Raw genomic sequence first — 22831 nt, 5'->3', positions numbered from 1 at the left:
ATCCAAGTGGTGCCATGTGTCAGCATTTCCTTCCTTTTGAAAGATAGTCCGTGTTTGGTTTATCCGTTCATCTGGAGATGGACAGTGAGTTTGTTTCCACCTTTTGACTCTTGTGAATAACGCTGTTGTGAACATGGAGGTGCAAGGCCAGAGTTCCTGCCTTCCACTCTTTGGGGTATATGCCCAGACGTAGACTTGTTGGATCCTACAGAAATTCTATGTTTAATTTTCTGAAGAGCCATCATCCCGTTTTCCACAGCGGCTACACCGTTTTGCATCCCTTCTAGCAAAGCACGAAGGTCCCAATTTCCCCACATCCTTACCAGCACATGTTATGTTCTGTATTTTTTTTTTTTAAACAATTGCCATCTGATTATATGAAGTGCTTTCTCATTGTGGTTTGGGTTTGCCTTCTCTAATGCTTGGATACACCAAACATCTTTTTATGTGTTTATTGGCCATTTGCACGGCTTTGGAGAAATGTCTGTTCACGTTTTTTGCCCATTTCTAAAAAAGATTGTATTTATTTATTTATTAGAGAGAGAGAGAGAGCTGGGGGGGAGCAGAGGAGGAGGGACAAGCAGATTCGGTGTTGCGTCCGCAGAGCCGGATGCAGGACTCCATCTCGAGACCCTGAGATCATGGCCTGAGCTGAAATCAAGAGTAGGAGGAAGCTTAACCGGCTGATTCGCCCAGGTGCCCCCTCTTTGCCCATTTCCTAATTGGGTTGTATGTTTTGTTGTTGAGTAACAGGACTTCTTTATATATTCTGGATATTGATCTCTTGTCAGAGAAATGATTTGCAGGTATTTTCTCCAATTCCAGGGACTTCCTTTCCCTCTGTAGGTAGTGTCCTTTGATGCCCAAAAGTTTCTCGTTTTGATGAAGTCCAATTTTTATCTAATTTTTTTTCCCATTGTTGCCTGTGCCTTTGGTGTCCTACCCAAAAAAAATCTTTGTCAAATCTGATGTCATAAAGCTTTTCCCTATGTTTTCTTCTAAGTGTTTTATAGTTTTATTTTTATAGTTAGGCCCTTAATCCATCTTGAATTAATTTTGGTGTAGGGTGAAAGGTAAGGGTCCAACTTCATTCTTTAACATGCAGTCAGTCTTGAATTCCCCGTGATAAGCACGTTTAGACTTAGGGAGAAAATGGCTGCATCATCCTTAATGTTATCTGTCCCTTCAGATTGGTACAAATTGCACCAGAGCCTGTGGAACGGTACTTGGAAACTCCAGTCCAGGAGAGAGGCCATGATGGCCTAAACCAGACCTGGGAGCGGGCTGGGATAGGAGGCGGGATAACTCGAGAGCTTGCTCTGATGCAGCATCAACAGGATGTCCTGGCTGGTGGCTATGGATGCGGTCAGGTCCAGGAGAACTCTGGGTAATGGGGCCAATCCTATTGTCTTTAATAGTTGAGCATAGAGAAAATGAACCTTCAAAGCTGGAAGCTGAATTCGAATTCCTCTCGAAGAGCAAAGAGATTTCTGCTTAGGAAACACCTCCAGTCATTCACGGGGCGGGCGGTGGGGGGGGATAAACATGGGCCTTGACGCGAAGCAGAAGACAGGGCCGGGGCATGCGGAGCTCATTTGCAGAGGAAACCAGTTGTGGTGTGACACGGCAGGTGCCGAGGGCAAGGGAGGGACCCGAGGATGAGGGGGAAGCAGGGATGCCGGAGGAGGGCGTCGAGTAGGGTGGCGGGAGCCGGACCTCCGGGGAAAGGGAGCCAGACTGGAGGGGTGGCCCCTTGCGCCGCTGGCTGCTCCGCGGGTCCGTGGCCACCTCCAGTCTCCGGTAACGCCGCCTCCTGGGGTTGGGTTTTGGGGAACATGAGGGAAAGAGGGGGGCGTGGGTACCTTTCTAGAGCCAAGGCAGAGAGGACGGCAAGCGAGGTGCAGAAGGGCGGGTCTTTTCTTCCCCCAACTCTTCAGCCAAGTCTCGCACGGGGTGAGCCCGGGCCGGTCCCAGAGGCCGTGGCCGTGGGCACACGCAGCACCGACGACCTCACTGTGGCCCCGTCGTCCCTGCTCAGTCACGGGGACAGGGCTGAGGGCACGGGGACCCCGACCTGGCCGAGCCCGGGGGATGCTGCTCCTGCAGGGGCGCCTGCGTCTCCTTGCTCTGGGCCTTCGCCTCCCTACGAGCCTCCCAAGAGCTGCTGGTTTATCCGGTTGGTTCACAGCGGGGAACCCCGGTCCCCTCCTCCCCCCGTCGTGGTGCTTTGGGGGGCACAGCCCGACTGGCCACCCCCAGCCCCCGCCCCACAGTCCCGACGGGATCACCCAGCCGGCTCGCGGATGAAACGCTGTGCTCGCGGGTGCTTAAGCCCTACTCCCTTTCAGCAAAAAATGGATCGGAATCATTTTTGATTTTTGTTCTTAAAGATCTCTCTCTTGCCTTGTGCAGAGCCGGAGAGCTCTTAGGACGATAACGTGAATTTTCCCGGGAGGAGCTCGTGTAACGCTCCTAAAACCTATCTTGCCTTTGTGGGAACAGCCCGGGAAGCTACTCTTTAGCTTGTTTTCCCCTTTTTTACGTGTCTGTTTTGCAGATCAAGAAATGTCTCGGTGCAGGAGTAGGCTCTCATCGCTTCTTGGCTTGTCCTTTGCGACTAATAAGCTCCTGGTGAGTGGGACAACTGTGGAGGGCCCGGCACAGGACGGCCCCTCCTTACCGTCTCTGAAGCTCGGGAATCTTGGCAGAGGAGAGAAGAGACAAGGCGCCCCTCCCCCCATCACCAGAAAAAGAGCAAGAGACCAGATGACAGCAAAGGTTAGAAGCTGTTAGAAATGCGCAGCAAACCGAAGGAGATCGTGCCGGGCACCTGCACCTGGGCCACCAGCTTTGAGGACCGGAGGCTTCTGCCAGAGACGGCCCACCTCGGGGTGGGGGGTGTTGACCGAGTCAAAGCTGGACACACGGGAGATGGCTCCGGTGGCTGCGTCTGGAAGCAGAAACAGGAAAATAACGGAGATTGGAAATCAAGGAATGAGGACATCGAACGATGACAGGAAACAGCGTGACTTCCCCAACCTGGGGGTGTTTCCAAGCAGCTGGCCACCTATGGATTTCCCATAAAGTAGCCTGGGTCTTCAAGAAGATATTTTGTAATTAGAGACCAGGCCAAAATGGCACCATGGAACAGAGCAGCGTCTTCGTTTTTCCTCAAAAATAAGATTTTATGTATTTATTCATGAGAGGCCAAGACCCAGGCAGAGGGAGAAGCAGGCCTCATGCAGGGAGCTCGTTTCGGGACTCGATCCCGGGACCCCGGGGTCACACCCTGGGCCGAAGGCAGACGCTCCATCCAGGTGTCCCAGTGTCTCCATTTTTTTTTAAGAAGGATTTTTCTGCCATAAAAAGTGGCAGATAGAGATGAAAAGCATGAAGACACAACTAATGTAATCCTATCACCAGAGACAACAGGAAGCCCCTCTTGGGCTCTTAAAGCCGTTGTCTCATCTGTGCAGATATGAACCCCTCAAACTCTCCCTCCCCGGGCTGGGCAATCGCATGGCACGGTCCATGTCATAACCTGCTTTTCTCACCTAAAAATATACAACGATGTTGTTTCACGTCAATACGTATGGCTCGTGTCACTTTCCACGACTGAATGGTTTTCAGTTATACGGGTTTAAATTATGTAATTCCCTCTGGGTTAGAAATTTGTCTTTTTCTAAATCATTATCAGCAAATTACAGTAGAGTCTTTGCTGATAAAATTCAGGATACAGCCACGATGGTCATTTTTAGATAAATTCCTACTAATGGAATTGCTGGAACAAAGGACATGCCTGTTTTTAAAGAGGTTGAGCAGCGCTGCAAATCCCCTTTACAAAGGTCGTCCCAATTGTACCCCTGGGCCCCGCTGGCCACGCACACGCATCCCCATCTCCTTCCCTTCTTCATGAAGGGCGCCTGGCAAGATGTTAATTCAGGAGAACACCGCGCCCTCGCCGGGCTATTGCTGCGGGCGGCGGCCCGGGCTGAGCCCCGCACCCCGCCCGCCCCCTCCTTGCCGCTCCTTGGCGATCTCCGGGCACCCACCTCGCGCGCCAGGCCTAGCTGGTCTGCGAGGGAGGAACACGTCCGCTTCGATTTCATTCTAGATCCCCGAGGGCCTCGCACAAAGTTTCGTTTGTGATGGATTCGCCCGATGTTCGGTAAGGTACGTGAGCAGAATTCAAGTACGTATTTCAGACCAGAGCAACCCACGAGGTAGAAGGTGACACAGTGTGGGGGAAACCGCATTCTGTTGAAAAGGGTGGTTTTATTTCAAAGTCCAAACGCTGCTTAGGAACAACGCTTCCCCTCGGTTTCTGACGAGATCACAGCCCCGGGCCGGGGGTCACGGAGTCCTGGCCCCCGCGGCCCACCTGACGGAGGCTGTGGGGCAGGTGGCGGCCGCGACCCCTGCCGTCGGGGCTCAGGGAGGCCTTTGCAGCAGAGGCGGTGCCGAGACTTGGGTGGGGACAGCAGACGGGCGTCCCCGGGCACAGATGGCCAAGCGGGGTGCGGGCAAGGCCACGGGGCCTGCAAACCCTGGGAGTCCCGGGGCGAGTCACGGTCTCCCGGTGTCACACCGTGACGGGGGGACACGGAGAGGGGATCAGAGGGCGAGCCAGAGGCAAAGACCCGCGGTGGTGGGCTTTGGGCCTCCAGGCCATGGGCGGCCGCTTCCCCCCCGCCGCGGTCGTGGTGTCCAGGACACAAGCCACTAGCCACGTGTGCCCATTGCAGCTTAAAGGCACTAAAATCAAATAAAATGTAAAACTCAGCACATCAGCCCCACAAGCCACATTTCGATGACGGCGTCTCACTCTGTTGTCTGGATGGTCGCCCAGGCCGGTGGCTCCCACGCTGGGGAGTCCACAGAGCGAGCATCCCCGTCCCTGTCGGAAGTCCGTGTGGACGGCTCTGCCCACAGTGCTCATGAGACCAGAAACATTGGCCTCCACGGAGCTTGCTAGAAATGCAGAGCCCCAGGCTCCACCCCAGGTCTAGTGAGTCAGAATCTGCATTTTAACAAGTTCCACACCGTCCGCCCGCCCCCGGCCCGAGAGTCGTAGGTACGTGGAAGCGTGAGGCGCCCTGCTCCCTGCGATGGAGAGCCTCTGCGCAGTCTAGCGGAAGCAGCGTGCGCCAACTCTCATCTTTCTCTTTATCCTTTCAACTTTTTTTCTTTCTTTTTTTCTACGTAGGCTCCGCAGCCAGCAAGGAGCTCAACACAGGGCTTGAACTCACAACTCTGAGATCCAGCAAGACCCGAGCTGAGTTCAAGAGTCAGATTCTTAACGGACTGAACAACCCAAACTCCCTTTCTTTATTTTTTCTATTTAACATCTCCCCATCCCCGTTCTACTCTCTATCTCTGTCAATACACATAGAATTTTCTTTCTGGGCCTGTCTTATTTCTCTTACGAGCATAATGTCCTCCAGGCTCATCCAAGTTGTCGCAAATGACCGGATTCTCTTCCTTTTTGAAGGTTAAATAATTATATTTTTTTGTAGGCTAAATAAATAAATGTATATATATATTTATATCATATATATATATATTTATATCACATTTTATTTATCCATTCATCCATTGAGAGACCCTTGGGTTGTTTTTGTTTCTTGGCTGTTATGAATAATGCTGCAGTGAACATGGGAGTGCAGATCCTCTTTGAAATACTGACTTTGTTTCCTTCGGATAAATACCCAGAAGTGAAATTGCTGGATCACAGGGTAGTTCTGTTTTAATTTTTCAAGGAACCTCCATATATTTTCCACAATGGTTATACTAATTTACATCTCCACCAACAGAGCACAAAGGTTCTCTTTTCTCCGCATCCTTGCCAAAATTTGCCTTTTGATAACAGCCACTCTAACAGGTGTGAGGTGGTATCTCATTGTGGTTTTGATTTGCATTTCCCTGATGATCTGTGATGTTAACCAATTTTCATATATTTCTGTATCTATTGGCCATTCATATGTCTTCTTTTGAGAAATGTCTATTTGGGCATTTTTCCCATTTTTTTTTAACTGGGCTATTTGGTTTTTCATTATTGAGTTGAGCCTCTTACCAGATTTTTAATATATTATTTTCATTAAAATTTTTTCATTATTGAGTTGAGCCTCTTACCAGATTTTTAATATATTATTTTCATTAAAATTTTTTTAAAATATATTTTTAAAATGAGCCCCTCATCGGATTTGCAACTATTGTCCCTCATTCTGCAGGTTGTCTCTTCACTCTGTTGATCATTTCCTTTACTATGCAGATTTTTACTTTAATGCAATCCCACTTGTCTATTTTTGCTTTTGTTCCCTGTGCTTTTGGGGTCATATCCAAAAAAAATCACTGTCCAGACCAGTGTCAAGAAGAATTTTCCCTATGTTTTCTTCTAGGGATTTTACAGTTTCGGGTCTTACATGTAAGTCTTCAATCCACTTTGAGCGGACTTTTGCGCATGGGGTGAGGTAAGGGTCCAATTCCATTCCCCTGCATGTAGATACCTAGTTTTCCCAGGATTGTTTATTGAAGAAACTGTCCTTTTCCCTTTGTGTGCTCTTGGCACCCTTGTTGGAGATCATTTGACCATATATGCCAGGGTTTATTTCTGGGTTCTCTATTCTGTTCCATTATGTGTGTTTTCATGCCAATAACCACACTGTTTTGATTACCATATCTTCATAATATAGTTTGAAATCAGGGAGCATGATGCCTCCAGGTTTGCTCTTTCACAACACTGCTTTGGTTTCTGGGATCTTCTTTGATTCCCTATGGATTTTAGGATTTTCTTCTATTTTCTATTTTCGTCTATTTTCTTCTAATGTTATAGAATTTTAACAGGGATCGAATTGAATGTGTAGATTCCCGAAGTAGTATGAACACTTTAACAACAGTAATTCTTCCAATTCACAAACACAGGGTAATTTTCTATTTATTTGTGTCTTCTTCAAATTCTTTCATCATGCTTTCAAAATCTGCATTTCATTATTTTTATTAGTTGCAGAGGTAGGATTTAGTGATTCATCAGTCGCACAGGACACCCAGTGCTCATTACATCATGTGCCGTCCTTAATGCCCATCACCCGGTTACCTCATCCCCTCACCCACTTCCCCTCCAGCTACCCTCAGTTTGTTTCCTAGGGTTCAGTGTCTTTTGTGGTTTTCCTCCCTTTCAATTTTCATGTAATTTTATTTTTCCTTCCTTTCCCCCATGTTCATCTGTTTTTTTTTTCTTAAATTCCACATGTGAGTAAAATTATATAATTGACTTTCTCTGATTGACTTATTTCACTTAGCATAGTTCCCTCCAGTTCCCTCCAGGTCATTGAAATGGCAAGATTTCACTGTTTTGATGACTGAGTAATATTCCATTATATATATAAACTACATCTTTATCCATTTCCCTGTCGATGGACATGTGGCTCTTTCCATAGTTTGGCTATTGTGGACACTGCTGCTATGAACGTTGGGGTGCAGGTGCCCCTTCGAATCACGTTTGTGTCATTTGGAATAAATCCCTAGTAGTGTAATTGCTGGGCCATAGTGTAGTTCTGTTTTTAACTTTTTGCGTTACCCTCCATAGTGTTTTCCAGAGTGGCTGCGCCAGCTTGTACTCCCACCAACAGCATAAGAGGGTCCCCCTTTCTCTGCATCCTCGCCAACATCTGTTGTCTCCTGAGTTGTTCATCGTAGCCATTCTGACTGGCCTGAGGTGGTATCTCACTGTGGTCGAAACCTGCATTCTAGTAGAATGTTCTACTAGTAGAAGTTCATTCTAGTAGAAGGACCAATAAAAGGAGAACAAGACCAGAGGAAGAGAGACCAGTCAGGAGACAGTAGCAATTATGCTGCCGTTGCCACTTTCGAGCAAATTAGAAAAAGTCACTTCTTTGTAAAGGCAACCAAAACAGCTGGGTGAGCAGAGCGCAGGCAGGCCTCAAGCCGGGGCACACAGGGGAGCGTGGTGGCAACCGACCGGGTGCGTGATGAGGAAGGCCTGAGCTACAGAGCTTGAGGATGTTGATGAACGTAATAAGGCTCCACTCTACGGGGTGTTGTCTTGTAACGTGCCATGTGCTGCAGGAGAAAAGCCCAACAGTGGTGATGAGAAAGTAAGGCTCTGGCCTCCAAGGACCAGCAAGGAGGGCTGTGGCCTTTTCACACAGTGCGCTAATGGGCAGCCCTGCTCTGGAGTGTCCCTGTTCCATTTCACATCAGGAAAGTGATTAAACTAATTGCCTTAAACCAGTGCTGTATTTCATGTGTATAATACCCATAATTTGGGGTTTGAATATAATTGCAGTAAATTATACTAATCACAGGAAAACTTCATTAAACTAATATAGGTTTATTCAAAAGAGTGTAGTTTTAAGCAGTCAGTATTCCCTAGTTGAAATGGTGCCTTCTTTTATTATAAAAGATACTGAATACTTCAAAACTCTATTAATTCGAAGTCCACTTTTTCTAAATTAATGGGAGTTTTTGGGAATGTTAACCTATTTAGAGTATAGTCACCTATTTAACCAGGAGAAATGATGCTAAAAAAGATTAAAAGCAAAAAAAAAGAAACAAAAAACAAAACAAAACAAAAAAACCAAAATCACCTAGAAGCCACCTTAAGAAGGGTCTTTATTTTTTTCTTTTTCTTTTTTTTTAGCAAATTATTTTTTTTTAAGATTTATTTATTTATCTATGATAGACTTACAGAGACACAGGAGGAGGGAGAAGCAGGCTCCATGCCAGGAGTCCAACGTGGGACTCGATCCCAGGATTCCAGGATCGCGCCCTGGGCCAAAGGCAGGCGCTAAACCCTTGAGCCACCCAGGGATCCCAGGAAGGGTCTTTAAAACTCAGTTGCCGCCATTCTAAATTTTTCTGGATTTCTTAGACAAATTTTAATGTATGTACTTCCAATTGCCTTAGATAATGAGTTGGGGCAGAAAAAATGTCTACCATTTGCCACACACACACACACACACACACACACACACACAAATGCACACATCCTACCACCGTAGGCCAGAAGGGGAAAGAGAGGAGGGCACCTCCTGAAGCTCTGTGCGTGTAGCTACAAGAGAACGCTTTGGCCTTTGGTGGATACAACCAGCTGGCAGGAAGGGGGTTGAACCTCACACTCTGTCCTCCTGGCTCCTTCTAGCACCTCCCATTGGCCATGCCTAGTATAGCTCGCTAAATGATAAAAAAAATCCATTGCAAAAAAAAAAAAAAAAAAAGAAATCCATTGCAGCAATCCCTTCACGGGGGAGCAGGAGGGGGGCTCCCTAAACACAAAGCGAGGTGGAGAAAGGCGAAGAGTGAATGGACAGTATCCGCATTCATTCACAAACACATGCGTGATTTTTTTTTAAAGATTTTATTTATTTATTCATGATAGTCACAGAGAGAGAGAGAGAGAGGCAGAGACACAGGCAGAGGGCGAAGCAGGCTCTACGCAGGGAGCCCGACGTGGGATTCGATCCCGGGTCTCCAGGATCGCGCCCCGGGCCAAAGGCAGGCGCTAAACCACTGCGCCACCCAGGGATCCCCACATGCGTGATTATACACAAACACAGCTTACATTTCCTTAACACCCTACAGTTAGCAAGTATTTTCAAATATTTCTTTTTTTTTTTCAAATATTTCTTTAAATATGCACCTGACTCATAGCAGGTGACTCCATGTATATTTAGGGAATAAATCAAGAAAATGCATTTTTGCAACTGAACTAATTGTTTTCTTATTTATAATAATTAGGTTTTTATAATATCTTCTATTATGGAAAGAATACATAGGGCATATAATTTACCATTTCAGCCATTTTAAAGTGTGCAATTCAGTGGCATTAAGGACATTCAGGATTTTGCACGATCACCATTATTACTAGTTCTGGAACTTCTCCATTACCTCAAATGGAAACCCCATATTACAAATTTATTTCTTAAGTGAGAGACTTGTTTTTCATGCAGAAATTTGTGAGAGGCTAATGGCACGTAAGATTGACTAAATGGTGTCAAGATTTTTTTTTTTTTTTTGGTGTCAAGATTTTTCTAGTAATCAAGGATAAAAACCCCAAGACTTCAGAATGATCTCATCTATAGAAGCACATTGAAATACACAGAGTAGTTACACAGAATTAACAGACATGGAGTAGTTACTTCAAATCTAGAACCTGGATATTCGAGGAAATGACCTCCTGTTGATTACCCTGATTGATAAAATTGGCCAGAAAGTCGTTCCATTTTTCACTTAGGTTTGACTGTAGAGATGTTAATGCCTTCATGGCACATCCTTCTCTCCTTTCCAACCCCATTTTCAGTTCCCAGGCTTTACTGATGAAGCCAAGATAAATTCTGGAAGAGTTTTGAACAAACGTAAATTCAAGTCTCTGGGGCCTGTTGATGGCAGATGGGATGTCTTGTCCTGGTTCTGCTGTTTGTTAGCTGCATGGATGCAGGCCCGGTGATCTGGCCTCTATTATCTATTAAAAAAAAAAAGATGACCCTGGACTTTGATCCCTAAAGCCCTGACAGCTCTAACATCCCTGTTACTCTAGGCTCTGCCCAGAAACCTCCAAAGCTTTCACGGGAAAAAAGTGGGTCTGAGCACATCAAATACCTAATCACGCCGCATTCACCCTTCTGATGAGGCAGCCAGTGTGGGACTTGACCCTTTCAGCACATCGGGGTGTGAAAGCCAACGTCTGTGCATAGAAAGCCGGGGGAGGGAAGGGGGGGCAGGTGCAGCGCTTAGAGGAACACGTGAGCCCAGTTGATTGACTAACAGACTTTCGAATGGGTGCTTCCGTGATGCAGAGAAGCGAGCTCTGACCCTTCACAGGAAGCCCAGTTTCCCGGTGGAGCCGCCGACTGGCCCCGACCCATCCCCACCCGGTCTCCTTGGTAACCGAGGGCCCAGCTCTGGGAGGTGTTTGCAGAACACCTGGCGGGAGGTAAGGAGCAGACCCCCTCCCCCCCCTGCCATCAGCCATCAAGCCCGAGCTCGGCCCTTGCAGGCCCCGAGCTAATTACGGCCGCGGCGGGCAGGCCTGGGGAGCCCACGGCCCCGTGGTGAGGACGCGGGCCCCCCTTCCCCCCCTCGCCCCGTTCGCCCCGTTTCTGTGGCCGTGAAATGGTGAAATGATAATACTTGGGAATTAAATGAGTTGGGAGCCCGGGCGCCGCCGGCCAGCACATCACCTGCAGGGAGGCTTCAGGTGGGTGGCCTATGGCAAGGGGAAGGGAGGCGTTTTCTCGGCAGGTAAGATATCGGGGCCTTCGCTTTTTGGGTTGTTTTGCTTTTTAACTCGATACGGCCCCCAGGCCCCCGAAGCCCAGAGAGGGCTCCTCTTCCTGTCTCCCCCGAGGGCCCAGCCTTGCTCACGGCTCATCACACCCGCGTGTGGCTCCCAACGGCTGTGGCCCACTCCCCGCACCTCTCCTCTGGGCCGCCCTTCAGCAGGTGCGCCTCCACACCTGGGGCCCGGAGCCCCTTCTCCCCGGCCCCAGGCCGGTCCCCACGGGCAGCCAGGGACGCCGTCTCTCCGGGCCCCCACTGTTCCAAGCGGGGGGCCTGTTCGCCCGCGTTTGTGGGGCACCCACCCCAGAGGGCAGCCTCTCCCCAGCCAAGACCAATCCCGTAGAAGAGTCAAGTTTTATACTGAGACATCTCCTGGCACCGGGGGCGAGCGGGGGCCGGATGGGGCGACACAGTGCAGAGGGGTCGGGGCGTCGGTTAGGGGGCTCCCCGCCCTCAAGTCTGGCACAGAGAGTGACTCGCGTCCTTTAGAGGGTCACCCACTGCCGAGCGAGGCCCTGAAAGTGCAACCTGGAGGGTCCAGGGTTAAGGGGGGATTGCACGGCTGGGGAGCAGCTGCAGGAAGCTGGGCCTCTGCCCCGGGGGTTCAGGGTTCAGGGTCCCGGAGCCCAGTGGCCCTGAACGTCCTCCGTCCCCGAGGCTCAGCCCAGAGCCACCTGCACTTGGCCTCGCGGCTCTGAAGAGCTCCCTTGAGGTGTGATGGCCTGGAAAGGACCAGGGCCCTTTGGACATCCCCGGGAGCGCCCAGCACGGCCTTCCACCTCCCCAGTCAGGCCGATGGGAAGGAGCCCGGCTCAGCGCACTGGGCTGGGCAAGGGTATTGCCCGGGAGGCCCAGGCTAACGGGCGACATGGGAATGTCAGTCCCGGGAACGTGGACAAAAGACGTACTGGGGGCTCTGGGAGGCCACGGGGGGTGAAAGAGCCAGAAAGAGTTTCCAGAGGCTCACACTGAGTTAGGGAAGTCTAACTTACAGAGCAACCACTAAAGCCGGGTCCTCTCCTGGGTTGGCTACTTGGGTTTTTTCGATTAATTCTCTCAGCGAAGGCACAGAACTAATGATGGTTGGATCTGGGGTTTGGATCCAGGTCAGCGTGAGCCCCAAACCATTCCAGTCCACCCCAGTGCTGAGGAGCCAGGCAGGCCTGGGTGGGCGGCTGGAGGATGGGACCCCAGGCCAAGGGGGTCACCTTCCCAAGGGGAGGGAATCCATCGGAGGGAAGTCGGGCGGAGGGCAGGGGTGGAAATCCCTTCCCACGTATGAGGCGGGCCCACGGCGTTGATCGCTGCTGAACCTGAAGTGGCCTTCAAGTCCTCCTCCATCCAGCACTCCACGGCCAGGGTGATCACACAGACGAAAAGGACAGCGCTGGAGCGGCCGCGGGGGTTTCTACAAGAATCTCACAGAGCCAGAGGTTCAGGAAGCATGATCTGAATTTTCTCAGATTCCCAGTCGAGAGCTTGGTGGGGATGGGGAGTTATTAACCTCAAAATCCTGCTGAAACGTTGAGGTTCACCAGAGGGATAAGACCTGTGTTCAAGGTCAGGATGGGTTTTTTGGGTGTATTTATGTGTGCGTGTTGGGGTGGGGGGTGGGGGGTTCTTCTGTTGAAATCTCACCATTAGCTGCTGGCGAACACCTGCTGACTTACCCCCAAATTCAGACTCCAGGACGATACTGAAGGCTCACTAAGAAGCGCCCCAAATTGGGCCTTGGCATTGAAAACTCAACAGCCGAACAGATTCGCACCAGCTGCTTGCTTTTGCTTCCCTTAATTAAAGCACAATCTGGTTAAGGAAAATGTTAAAGGCCGCCCAACGCGGGCTGCAGCATCGACGTGCGGCTGAACTCACCTGGAACGTCACCCCGACCCAGCCAGAACTTTGATTAAAACCCGGCAACGTTTTCTGCCTCAACGGTTTCTGAGCACTTGGCTGATGCCCGATGCCCACTTGGGATTAATCTCCACATCCTATTAAGAGGAACGACTATTTCTCAGGTAGTTGGGTTCCTTTCCTGGCTGCAGTATCTTTGCAACATCCTTCCACGGGGCTCCTGTGGGCTTAAATATATGACACGCAAGAAATAATATGTAAATGAGTTTCTAGCCATTGCATCCGGGGAGTTGTTTTCTCCATTTGTAATCTTTTTTTTATGATTTTTATTCTTCTTGCAGGAAACAGAAGTAGAGGTGCGTTCAGGCCATGTGTGTAATTTTGAGATCGGCTTTCTGTAATGAAACTGGAAGCAAATCCCAGATAAGAGCCTCCCAACTGTTTCGGAAGAACATTGCAAAGCCCAGTGGTCCTGACCAAGTTGTCACACACGGAGCAGAACTATCGATGAGAACCACACAACATCTGTTGCCCAGGTAACCGTCAATCCGCTAAGCCAGCTCTGAGCCCTGAGCTGGCGAGGAGGCTGCTGGCATCGGGGCCAGTGCGACACCCTCTTCTCAGCCTTTCCCCGCCTCTGGATGTGGCCTCAGGCTGCCCTACGAGGGAGATAGAAACCTCCTGTCTGACCCCTAAAGACCCACAGACCTCTCTTTTCCTAGGCCTCATTCAGAGATTCTTGGGCCTCCTATCACGGCGCCGCCCCCAGATCGTCTCAGTGCTCCAGCGCCTCTCGGGTGGAGTGGTACCCCTTAGCCCCCGCCTGCTTGGGGAGGACCAGTGACCTGGAAATACCTGCTCCGTCGGACCAGGGCTCGCACACCCCGGGGGGCTCCTTCCACGTGCTCCGTCCCATCCGACACGCTGCACCCCAACTCAGAGAGAGATGAATGAATATGCCTTTGCCGAGTAGCTAGGCCTGGCTGGAGGACAACCTTCCTAGGTCCACGCCCCAGAGAATTGAGAAGAGGTTTTCAAAAAAAAACTTGCATACGAGAGTTTGTAGAAGCGCCGCCTCCCGTGGCCAAAGGAGAGGAACCACCCAACTGTCCGTCCATGGGTTGCCATTCACACCATGGAATACTCTTCGGCCACAGAAAGACTGAAGCACTGATCCGAACTGTGACACGGGGCAGCTTGGAAGGTGGTGTATGAAGTGAAAAGCCAGACACAAAGGGGCACGTGTTGGACGATCCCATTGATGTGAAATATCCAGAAGGGTGACTATAGAGAGACAGGGAGCACGCCAGTGGTTGCCGGGCGACGGGAGGAGGAGGGGGGACGACACGGCTTCCTTTTGGGGTGGTGATGCAATGCTCTACACTACATATAGGCTTAGATGCCTCGTATTGCGAATGTACTTAACACCACTGAATTGCACACTTTAAAAACGGTTAATTCTATGCTCTGCGAATCTAACTCAATTAAAAAAAAGAAGGCTCGTGCAAGGAAGTGTATAAAAAGGAAAAATAGAAAGTTGTCGTACCACCTCAAACCAAATACTGTCCTCATTTTGCTCCAGCTTATACTCCACAGGAATAATTCATACTTCATATAAAATTCATATTTTATTCTCAAATTAACGTGATTTCCAAGGCATTGCCTATGGTCTCTACGTTTCACGAGAGACATTAAACTACTGGGTACCTTTTCTTGATGTGTATTTTCCAAGTTACTTCATGATACTGAACCAATTGGTCCTGACCCTACAATATATGAAAATATCTACCCTCATGCCTCCTAGCAAGCGTCGACTAGCACTGATTAGTCTCGAAAATGGGAGAAGAAAGAAGAGACTATTATATGGTTGCTCTAAAACGTTTTCATTGGATGATTAGCAAGATCGTCACCCTACGACTTTTTTTCTGTCTTGAAATACTAAATACATGTTTAGTAGACACGTCCATATGCTTTGTCTTTATTAAGGTGGAGAGTAGCTAGTCATTATGTCGAGGGGCCAGGGAGGAATCCAACGGTAGATGCTATAAAAGACTAAACAAGCCTAGATACAGCCGTTCCTGAAGGAGGATCCAGAGAACGGGAGGTTTGCTGAGACTAAATTCCCCAGAATGCGATACTGGGCAGAGATAGAAAATATGAAATATGAAAGATAAGAACATAAAAGATAGAACTTGCAAGTTCTGACAAAAATCATATAGGTTGTACCATGAAGGGCCCGACCTGGCCCAACAGTGGAAGGTGGTCAAGTACTCTCTGAGGCTCCTGTCGATGCTGGAACAGGTACCAGGGTGGCCCCGTGGCCAGAACACAGAGTCGCAGAAATCACAGACTGGCGCTGCCGTGTATGCCCGGAGGCAGCTGGGCAGGCTCACACGCGGGGCCCTCGGTGCGCCTTTTGGGGTGGAGAGGGGCAGAGTGAGCACAGGAGCTGGGGTTTAGTCTCAGCAAACCTCCTGTTCTCTGGATCCTCCTTCAGGGACGGCTGTATCTAGGCTAGTCTAGTGAGCTGTGGAGGCCCCTGAGTCCTTTTCTCCAGGAAATTAAAACGAGATTGAATTTTAAATCTAAAACTTATAAATAATAGCACTGTAACATTTTAAGACATTTAATCTGTGCCACTCTTGTGTCGAGATGCTGCTCACTTGGCCGTGCGGCAGAAAGCCACCAACGTGGGGGCGCCTGGGTGGCCCAGCTGGTCAAGCATCGGACTCTTGATTTCCGGCCAGGTCATGATCTCAGGGTTGTAAGTTCGAGCCCTGCATCGGGCTCTGTGCTGCTTAAGATCCTCCCTCCCCCTCCCTCTGCTCCCCTGCCCCCACGCATGTGCGCACACTCTCACTCTCTAAAAAAATGAAAAACAGAAAGAAAAGCCGCCAATGTCACATTAAAAAAAAAATGAAATGTGGCTTGTTAATGAATTCCCGGGGACCAGACATGGGACCACCATATCGTTGCCCAGCTTGAAGCTCTCATCCTTCTCAACTTTGTCTCCTTGCTAAGCATCCTTTCTTTCAAGAACATGCAAAGAATCTCTGAAAAAAACAAAACTGGGAAACCTTAGGATTACAATGAGCATCGGCCAAGATTACCCTTGTCTCTGTTCTTTAGTACAACCAGGAGACGACCTCACAAATTAACAAAGAGGAGTGGAGGTGGCAGCCTATCGAGATGCAGGGTGCCCCCCCCCCCCTGCCGTCTTTCCAATTTTAGACTAAAAATAGCAGGAAAAATGGGTTCTCCCCCAGTGTGCCGAAGGAGAAACCGTGAGTGAGCCGTGACGGGTTTGCTGACCTAATAATGAAGGGCCGACGGATGGCCTTCACTTCTGGCGAGAAGAAACCACGTGCCCAGTGGTCCTTCGTCGGGGCTTTGGTGTCTAATCGTGAGCAGGGTGGAGGCTTTCACAGTCTGCCCCTCCGAGCGGGATCCTAGAGGCCGACCCTGCCCTTCCCCCGGAGCAGCTCTGTTCATATCTGCTTATCGACTGGAGTTTTATTAACATGTTGCTTGAAAATAGAGTCTTAATTTTTTTAAGATTTAATTTATTTATTCATGAGAGACACAGAGAGAGGCAGAGGGAGAAGCAGGCTCCATGCAGGGAGCCTGACGTGGGACTCGATTCCGGGACCCGGGGGTCACGCCCTGAGCCACGGGCAGATGCTCAACCGCTGAGCCCGCCCCCCCGCCCCCCCGGGCGCCCCAGAGTCCTAATTTTTAAGTTTGCTTGTAATCCCATTGGTGTAAAAGAAGGAACTGTGATATACATTTCACAGTCAGTTGGTTTGAGCCCTGACTTTAATCCCTACGAGCTGTTATCTTAGGCTGGCTACTTGCTACTTTGCTTCTCAGATTCTGTACCCGAAAAGTTAGAATAATATATGATTTCCACTGAGGGTTACGGGGATCAATAACGTGTCAAAAGACATTTTGTAAACGGTGTCGCCGTATAAATGGTAAGAATTGTCATCTGGTATCAGTGGTTGCGGGATTGTCAGGTGCGAAATGAGTCTAGCTTCGCCGCTGCCACCGCCACTGGGACGCAGGACAGTAAACGACTGAGCTAACCTTAGCACAGTGTTTCATTTGGAGGGATAGTATTTCAGAAACCAGCCAATGAAACAACAATGAGTGAAGAGATTGAAAATAAAATGAACAAAAATCTTTTAAAAGGAGGAGTGGGAAGCACCCGGGGGCTCAGTGGTTGAGCGTCTGCCTTTGGCTCAGGCCGTGACCCTGGGGTCCCGGGATCGAGTCTTGCGTCGGGCTCCCTGCTTCTCCCTCTTCCTGTGTCTCTGCCTCTCTCTCTGTTTCTCATGAATGAATAAATAAAATCTTAAAAAAAAAAAAAAAGGGATACGAACAATTCTACCGACCCTGGAAAACCCTCACCTGCTCCTGATGTGTAGTCACGCTCAGCCCCCTGCCCCGTCCCTGGCCAGCCCTGTATCACTACCTACAGGTTGTTTTTTTGTTTTTGTTTTTGTTTTTGTTTTTTTTTATCAGAGAGACTGTCCCGTACACGGAGCCATAGCGTCTGTGATCTCGAGACCGACCTCTTTCCCGTAGCACGATGCCGCCGAGATTCACCCAAGTTGTTCTACGCGTTACTAGTTTGCTCCCTCACGCTGCTGAGTAGCGCCCGGTGGACGCACGTACCGCGGTTTGTGCATCTTTGCCGGAGAACATTTCGGTTGTCTCCAATTTTTGGTAATTAACGCTAGGGCACCCTCGATGTCTGCGCACAGATTTTCGTACAGATACAAGTGTTCGTCCAGGGTAAACACCCGGGAGTGGGAGGCAAGTCTCTTTTATAGGAAAGCCCCGGAGCGACTGTGCTGCGCCTGCTCCCCCGGCGTGTATGAGACTTCTGGTTAATTTGCATTCTTATCAGCACTCAGTATTGTCAATATTTTTTATTTTAACCATGTGTAATGGTGTCTCATTGTGACCTCAATTTGAATTTCCCCGATGATCACTGATGTCGAACGTCTTTTCCCGTGCTTGTTTGCTATCATTATATCCTCTTGGGTGAGGTGTGTGTTTGCCTTTTGTCTGTGATTTAATTGGTTTTTTTTTTTTTTTTACTAGTAAATTTTGCAGGTTTTTATATATTCTGGGTAGAACTCATTTATGGAATATTTGTTAAGACTTTCCCCCCAGTCTGTCGCTTGTCTTTTCATTCTCCTAACAGTGTGTTTATTTCACAAAATATTTAACATATTTTCACAAAATATCTAACTTACGACTGTATTCTTTTACGAATCGTGCTTTTGTGCCACGTCTAAGAGCTAACTCCACGTTTTCATGTAAAAGTTTCATAGTTGTAGGTTTTACGTAAAGATCTATGATCTATCTTGAGTTCAGTTTTGTGTAAGGCGTGACGTTAGGCCGAGGTTCATTTTTTTTTGCCCGTGGGTGTCCAGTTGTCCCCTGACCATTTGTTGAAAAGACCGTTCTTTCTCCATTGAGGTGCTTTGCACCTTTGTCGAAAATCAATTGGCTTCTGTATTTGTGTGGCTCTATTTCTGCCCTCCCCATTCCGTTCTGTATTGATCTAGGCGTCTATATCCCTCACCAATACCTCCACTGTCTTGACAAGTGTGACCCTGTGTAAGTCTTGAAATCAAGTAGAGTGGTTCCTGCGACTTTGTTCTTTTTTCTCGAAATTTCACCAACCGGTTTTCTGTGAGCTTTCTCTAGGAGTCCAGCGCCCTGCAAAGCACCTTACATGGATTTTCTCATTTAACCTTCACAACAAACCTTTGAGGATGTGCGGCACTTCGGGTTCTCAGATGCAGATGTCAGGGTGGATCCGGTCTGACGCCGCGCGAGGAGGGGGGAAGGCAGGGGGCTTGAGAAGGACGAGATCCAGACTGAAGCACAGCTTGGGGAAAACCTCAGCCAGGCTTTTGGGGGGCTCCAGAGCAAAACTTTCCCATTAGAGGAGTCCCGCCTTGGGCTCTGGCACCCGACCTCCGGGCCTGGCCTTTGTCTGGGAGCAGCGTGGGGCGGTTTTGGCCTTGATGTCAATGCTGCAGAGGAGTTAAAACCCAGAATGATCTGATCCTAACTCTCAGAATTTCCCCCAATGCAAACTTCATCCCATGGTTAAATCTAATTATAATATTACAAATGAGTAAAATAATCTGAACCCTCCCTTGCTCAACCATGAAGATCTCAAGGTAAATAGAGTTAGAAATTTATAGAAAGGTTCCACGTGGGCAAGACCCAAATATGAACAAAGCTCAGTAGAAGTGCTTTTCTGATGACATTTAGATCCATTTCTCTAGACACAGACAGGGGACTGGACTGAGTCTTTTTCTTGCCCTGGCTCCTTATTAATTGATGTTTCTTTCCTCAATACTGTTGCCTCTTCCCCTTCTTCCTTATCCCTTTGTATAAATTTCTTCAGAGATCAAAGCTACCATCCACTCACGTCCTCCTGTCTGGTTAACAGAGGCCAGCTGTCTCCTGCTCTATTAAAACACCACATTTAGAGCCTCTTGAATCAATGCTCCCATTTAACATTAAAGTGCCAGCAGTGATGTGGCCTCTGTGCGATGTCGATGTCGACTGTCCAAACCTCCACTGCGCTTTGATATTCTCCGTGTAGCCCCTTGAACATTTTAGAGCACTCCAATTTAGGCAAGATATCTTTGCTGTATCTTAAACGTGTGTACTGACCAGCAACTGGCAAGTCAACAAGTCTTTCCACTGATTTTTCACTCCTCTCTCTATTCTTCAAGAAGAGAAACGGTTGTGAATATGAAATTTCTCTTTGGTAATAGCAATGATAGCATCAGCTTAAATATACATAATTCTCTCTTTTTTTTTTTTAAGAACGTGCTCCCTTCTGATCCTGAAGTGAATCCGTGAGGGCCAGGGTTATCATCCCGCGTTCACATATGAGGGACGTGTGGCCTAGAGAGTCAGAGTGACATCCTCGGCAGAAGCGTGACGGAAGTCTAAGTTTTCTGACTCAGATCACGGGCTCTCTTCCCCATACATGAAAGTCTGAACTTAGCATCATAATATGGGAACATAGAAGATACACAAACCTTCCAAGAAGTAAACAGTTGATAGAAGGTTTTGAGTGTCTGCGAACGCGGAACACGCGAGGCATATCCATGTTTACGCAGGAGCCCAACCACCCACGCTAGCGAGGGATCGACACCGAGAAGGTTCACACACAGTTGGAAGAATGAATGAATGAATGAATGCACACATGAAGGCTTGCCCTGGGCCTGGGCGAAGCAGCCCCCGCCTGCCCGGGAGCCCGAGGGTAACCACAGAGCCCTGCCTGGTGCAGAACATCTCCCGCGTCCTGATGTCCTCTCGTTCTCTTCCCACTTGGCCTCGAGGCCCTTGCATCAGCTGGACCCGGGAGGTGTGAAGGTCAAGTGCCTCCCCGGCCCCACAAGGTGCCCTGGAGGAGCGTGATCGGGGTCGGCCTCTCGGGCCAGCGCACCGATGCCCGCTCAACTCACCCTTGCTCGACCCTCCTCGCTGACATCGGCCACCTCGCCCCACGGCTCCCCTCGGTCTGCGTGCGTGTGTCCTTGGCCGCCCAGGGAGCAGCACCCCAGGAGCTCGCTCCTCCGTCTGTGCGCTCTTGCACGCCTACCGCGGCTCCAGTGCATGGGGCGGCCGTCCCCGGGAAAGGGTGAGGGCTGCAGGTGAGCTCTGCAGCCTCAGGTGAGGGGGAGCAGCGTGGGGAGGACCGGGGTGCCGGTTACCCTGGGTGAGCGCCCGCCGCCCACAGGACTCCGCCAAGTCGCCGAGGCCTCGCACGACCCTACGGGGTAGGACTTCCACTAGTCGATTACGCAGCAGGCAGCTGAGGCTTGTTGGAGTAAACAACGTGCCCGGGCTGCACGATGAGCATCGGGGAGAAACACGGGGGGTCCGGGGAGCGTAGCCTTACCCTCTATGTTGTCCTGCTGGCCACAGTGTCCCACCCAGGAGGCAGGTGCATGGTCCAGGCCACGGTCTTTCCAGGAAGACGGGAAAGATTCCTCGAAAAAGCTGGGAACCTTAGCAATGAGGGGAAAAACAAATCAGTAGGAGACAGGGTCCCATCTTCAGGGAGACGAGGGGTACAATGAGATGCGACCAACCTACGCATTACTGAGAGTGACCCAGACTCGCAATGCGGAGCCACTCACTTACTAGACGGCCATACCTCTACCATTTGGCGGGGGGACCCTGTAGGCCCTGCGCTGGGCTAAGTGCTTTATATCATTTCATTGATAATCCCTCCCATGATCTTTTAAGAGTACATATTATCCTCAATTTACAATTGAAGGAATTCTAACCAGAAAAAGTGCGTAATTTGTGCTAGATTACAGAGCTAAGAGCAAATGATGGATTTGGGCTTTCAAGCCAGGTCACAGGACTCGGAACTCAGGATACAAACTCCGCTCTCCCCGCACCCTGGACCGACAGTGGTTGTGATCTGGCGTTTATGCCGTAAGACGAGAATGCTTCCAGACACACGCTGAAAGGAGACCCCTTTATGGACAGTGACGGTCCTTGGCCAAGACTTGTTGGGCTGATACAGACGAGCTCATTCAGGTTAGTAATAGTTCAGTCAGGATCTTAGGAGCGCGGACTGCAGGACGGATAAGTATTGTATCCTCTGCCCAAATACAGTGGGTCTGTATGAGGCCCACCGAGGCATCCCGTGGAGATGGGCAAAGGGACATAAGGGTACCGGAGCGGCGGGATCAAGTCCACGATTTCACCAGGGGCTTATGGAAGTAAAGGATTTTGTCTCGGAGACTTACTCTTGGAGGTTATTCTGCTTATTTCATCATAGCAGAAAAATACCTAGTGAACTCACTAATGCTTCGGAGCCCTGGATGTATGTGCCCTCAGCAGAGGGGCATTGAATAACCGCGTACTATCTGCACGAATCCGTGGCTTGCTTTTACCTACGATCACAGTAGGTCTCGACTCCTGTCTAGTTAAGGATGTTGGAATCTGCTACGTTACTTTATTTTTATTTATTTTTATTTTTGTTTATTTATTCATGATAGACATAGAGAGAGGCAGAGACCCAGGCAGAGGGAGAAGCAGGCTCCATGCAGGGAGCCCGACGTGGGACTCGATCCCAGGACTCCAGGATTGCACCCTGGGCCAGAGGCAGGCGCTGAACCGCTGAACCACCCAAGGATCCCCTGCTACGTTACTTTAACCAGACATACGTATTCTGTTGTAAAGATGTACCGGGATCCATATATGACCATTCTCCTAGTTTGGGGATGTTTAGTACAGGTCTATTGTGTTTATACAAACAATAAGCCGGTGAATATATTTGTTCGCACAACCCCGTGAGCATTTGCCAACGTTGCTGTAGGAAAGGTATCAACAGTAGCTCTACTGTTTAGTCAGTGTTTAAAAAAATTAGACTAAAAATCCAAGCTTTATTAATTGTTGAGTTGATAAAACAACTCTAACTTCTGACCTAAATGGGCTTTTGGAACAGTCTTCTTCTGTCTTAATGTAAAGCTGAAAAACATCTTTTTCTGAAGATAGGACATGTAAATTATAGGCCTTCTATTTTAGATAATAGACCAAAAAGCTATGTGTAATCACAACAGAGCTATAAAATTCTCTTCTGGTCTTCAGCATGAGGCAAATAAAAAATTTCAGAGTA

The 22831-nt window shown here is 49.1% G+C and overlaps 1 protein-coding gene across 1 annotated transcript in view; it reads left to right on the top strand.

The window, feature by feature from the left end:
- Positions 1–4161: 4161 nt before the first annotated feature.
- The window catches only part of SDC2 (syndecan 2), a 132165-nt gene continuing 113495 nt past the window's right edge, over positions 4162–22831 (top strand). The window contains exon 1 of the mRNA XM_077876124.1: positions 4162–4168. Coding sequence (XP_077732250.1) covers positions 4162–4168 — 7 coding nt within the window. The remainder of the gene's footprint in view (positions 4169–22831) is intronic.

The sequence above is a fragment of the Canis aureus genome, chromosome 28 (genome assembly GCF_053574225.1).
Source record: "Canis aureus isolate CA01 chromosome 28, VMU_Caureus_v.1.0, whole genome shotgun sequence".
In the NCBI taxonomy this organism is placed as follows: Eukaryota; Metazoa; Chordata; class Mammalia; order Carnivora; family Canidae; genus Canis; species Canis aureus.
Note: the sequence above shows the minus strand (reverse complement) of the source record. Positions and strands in the feature narration are given on the sequence as shown.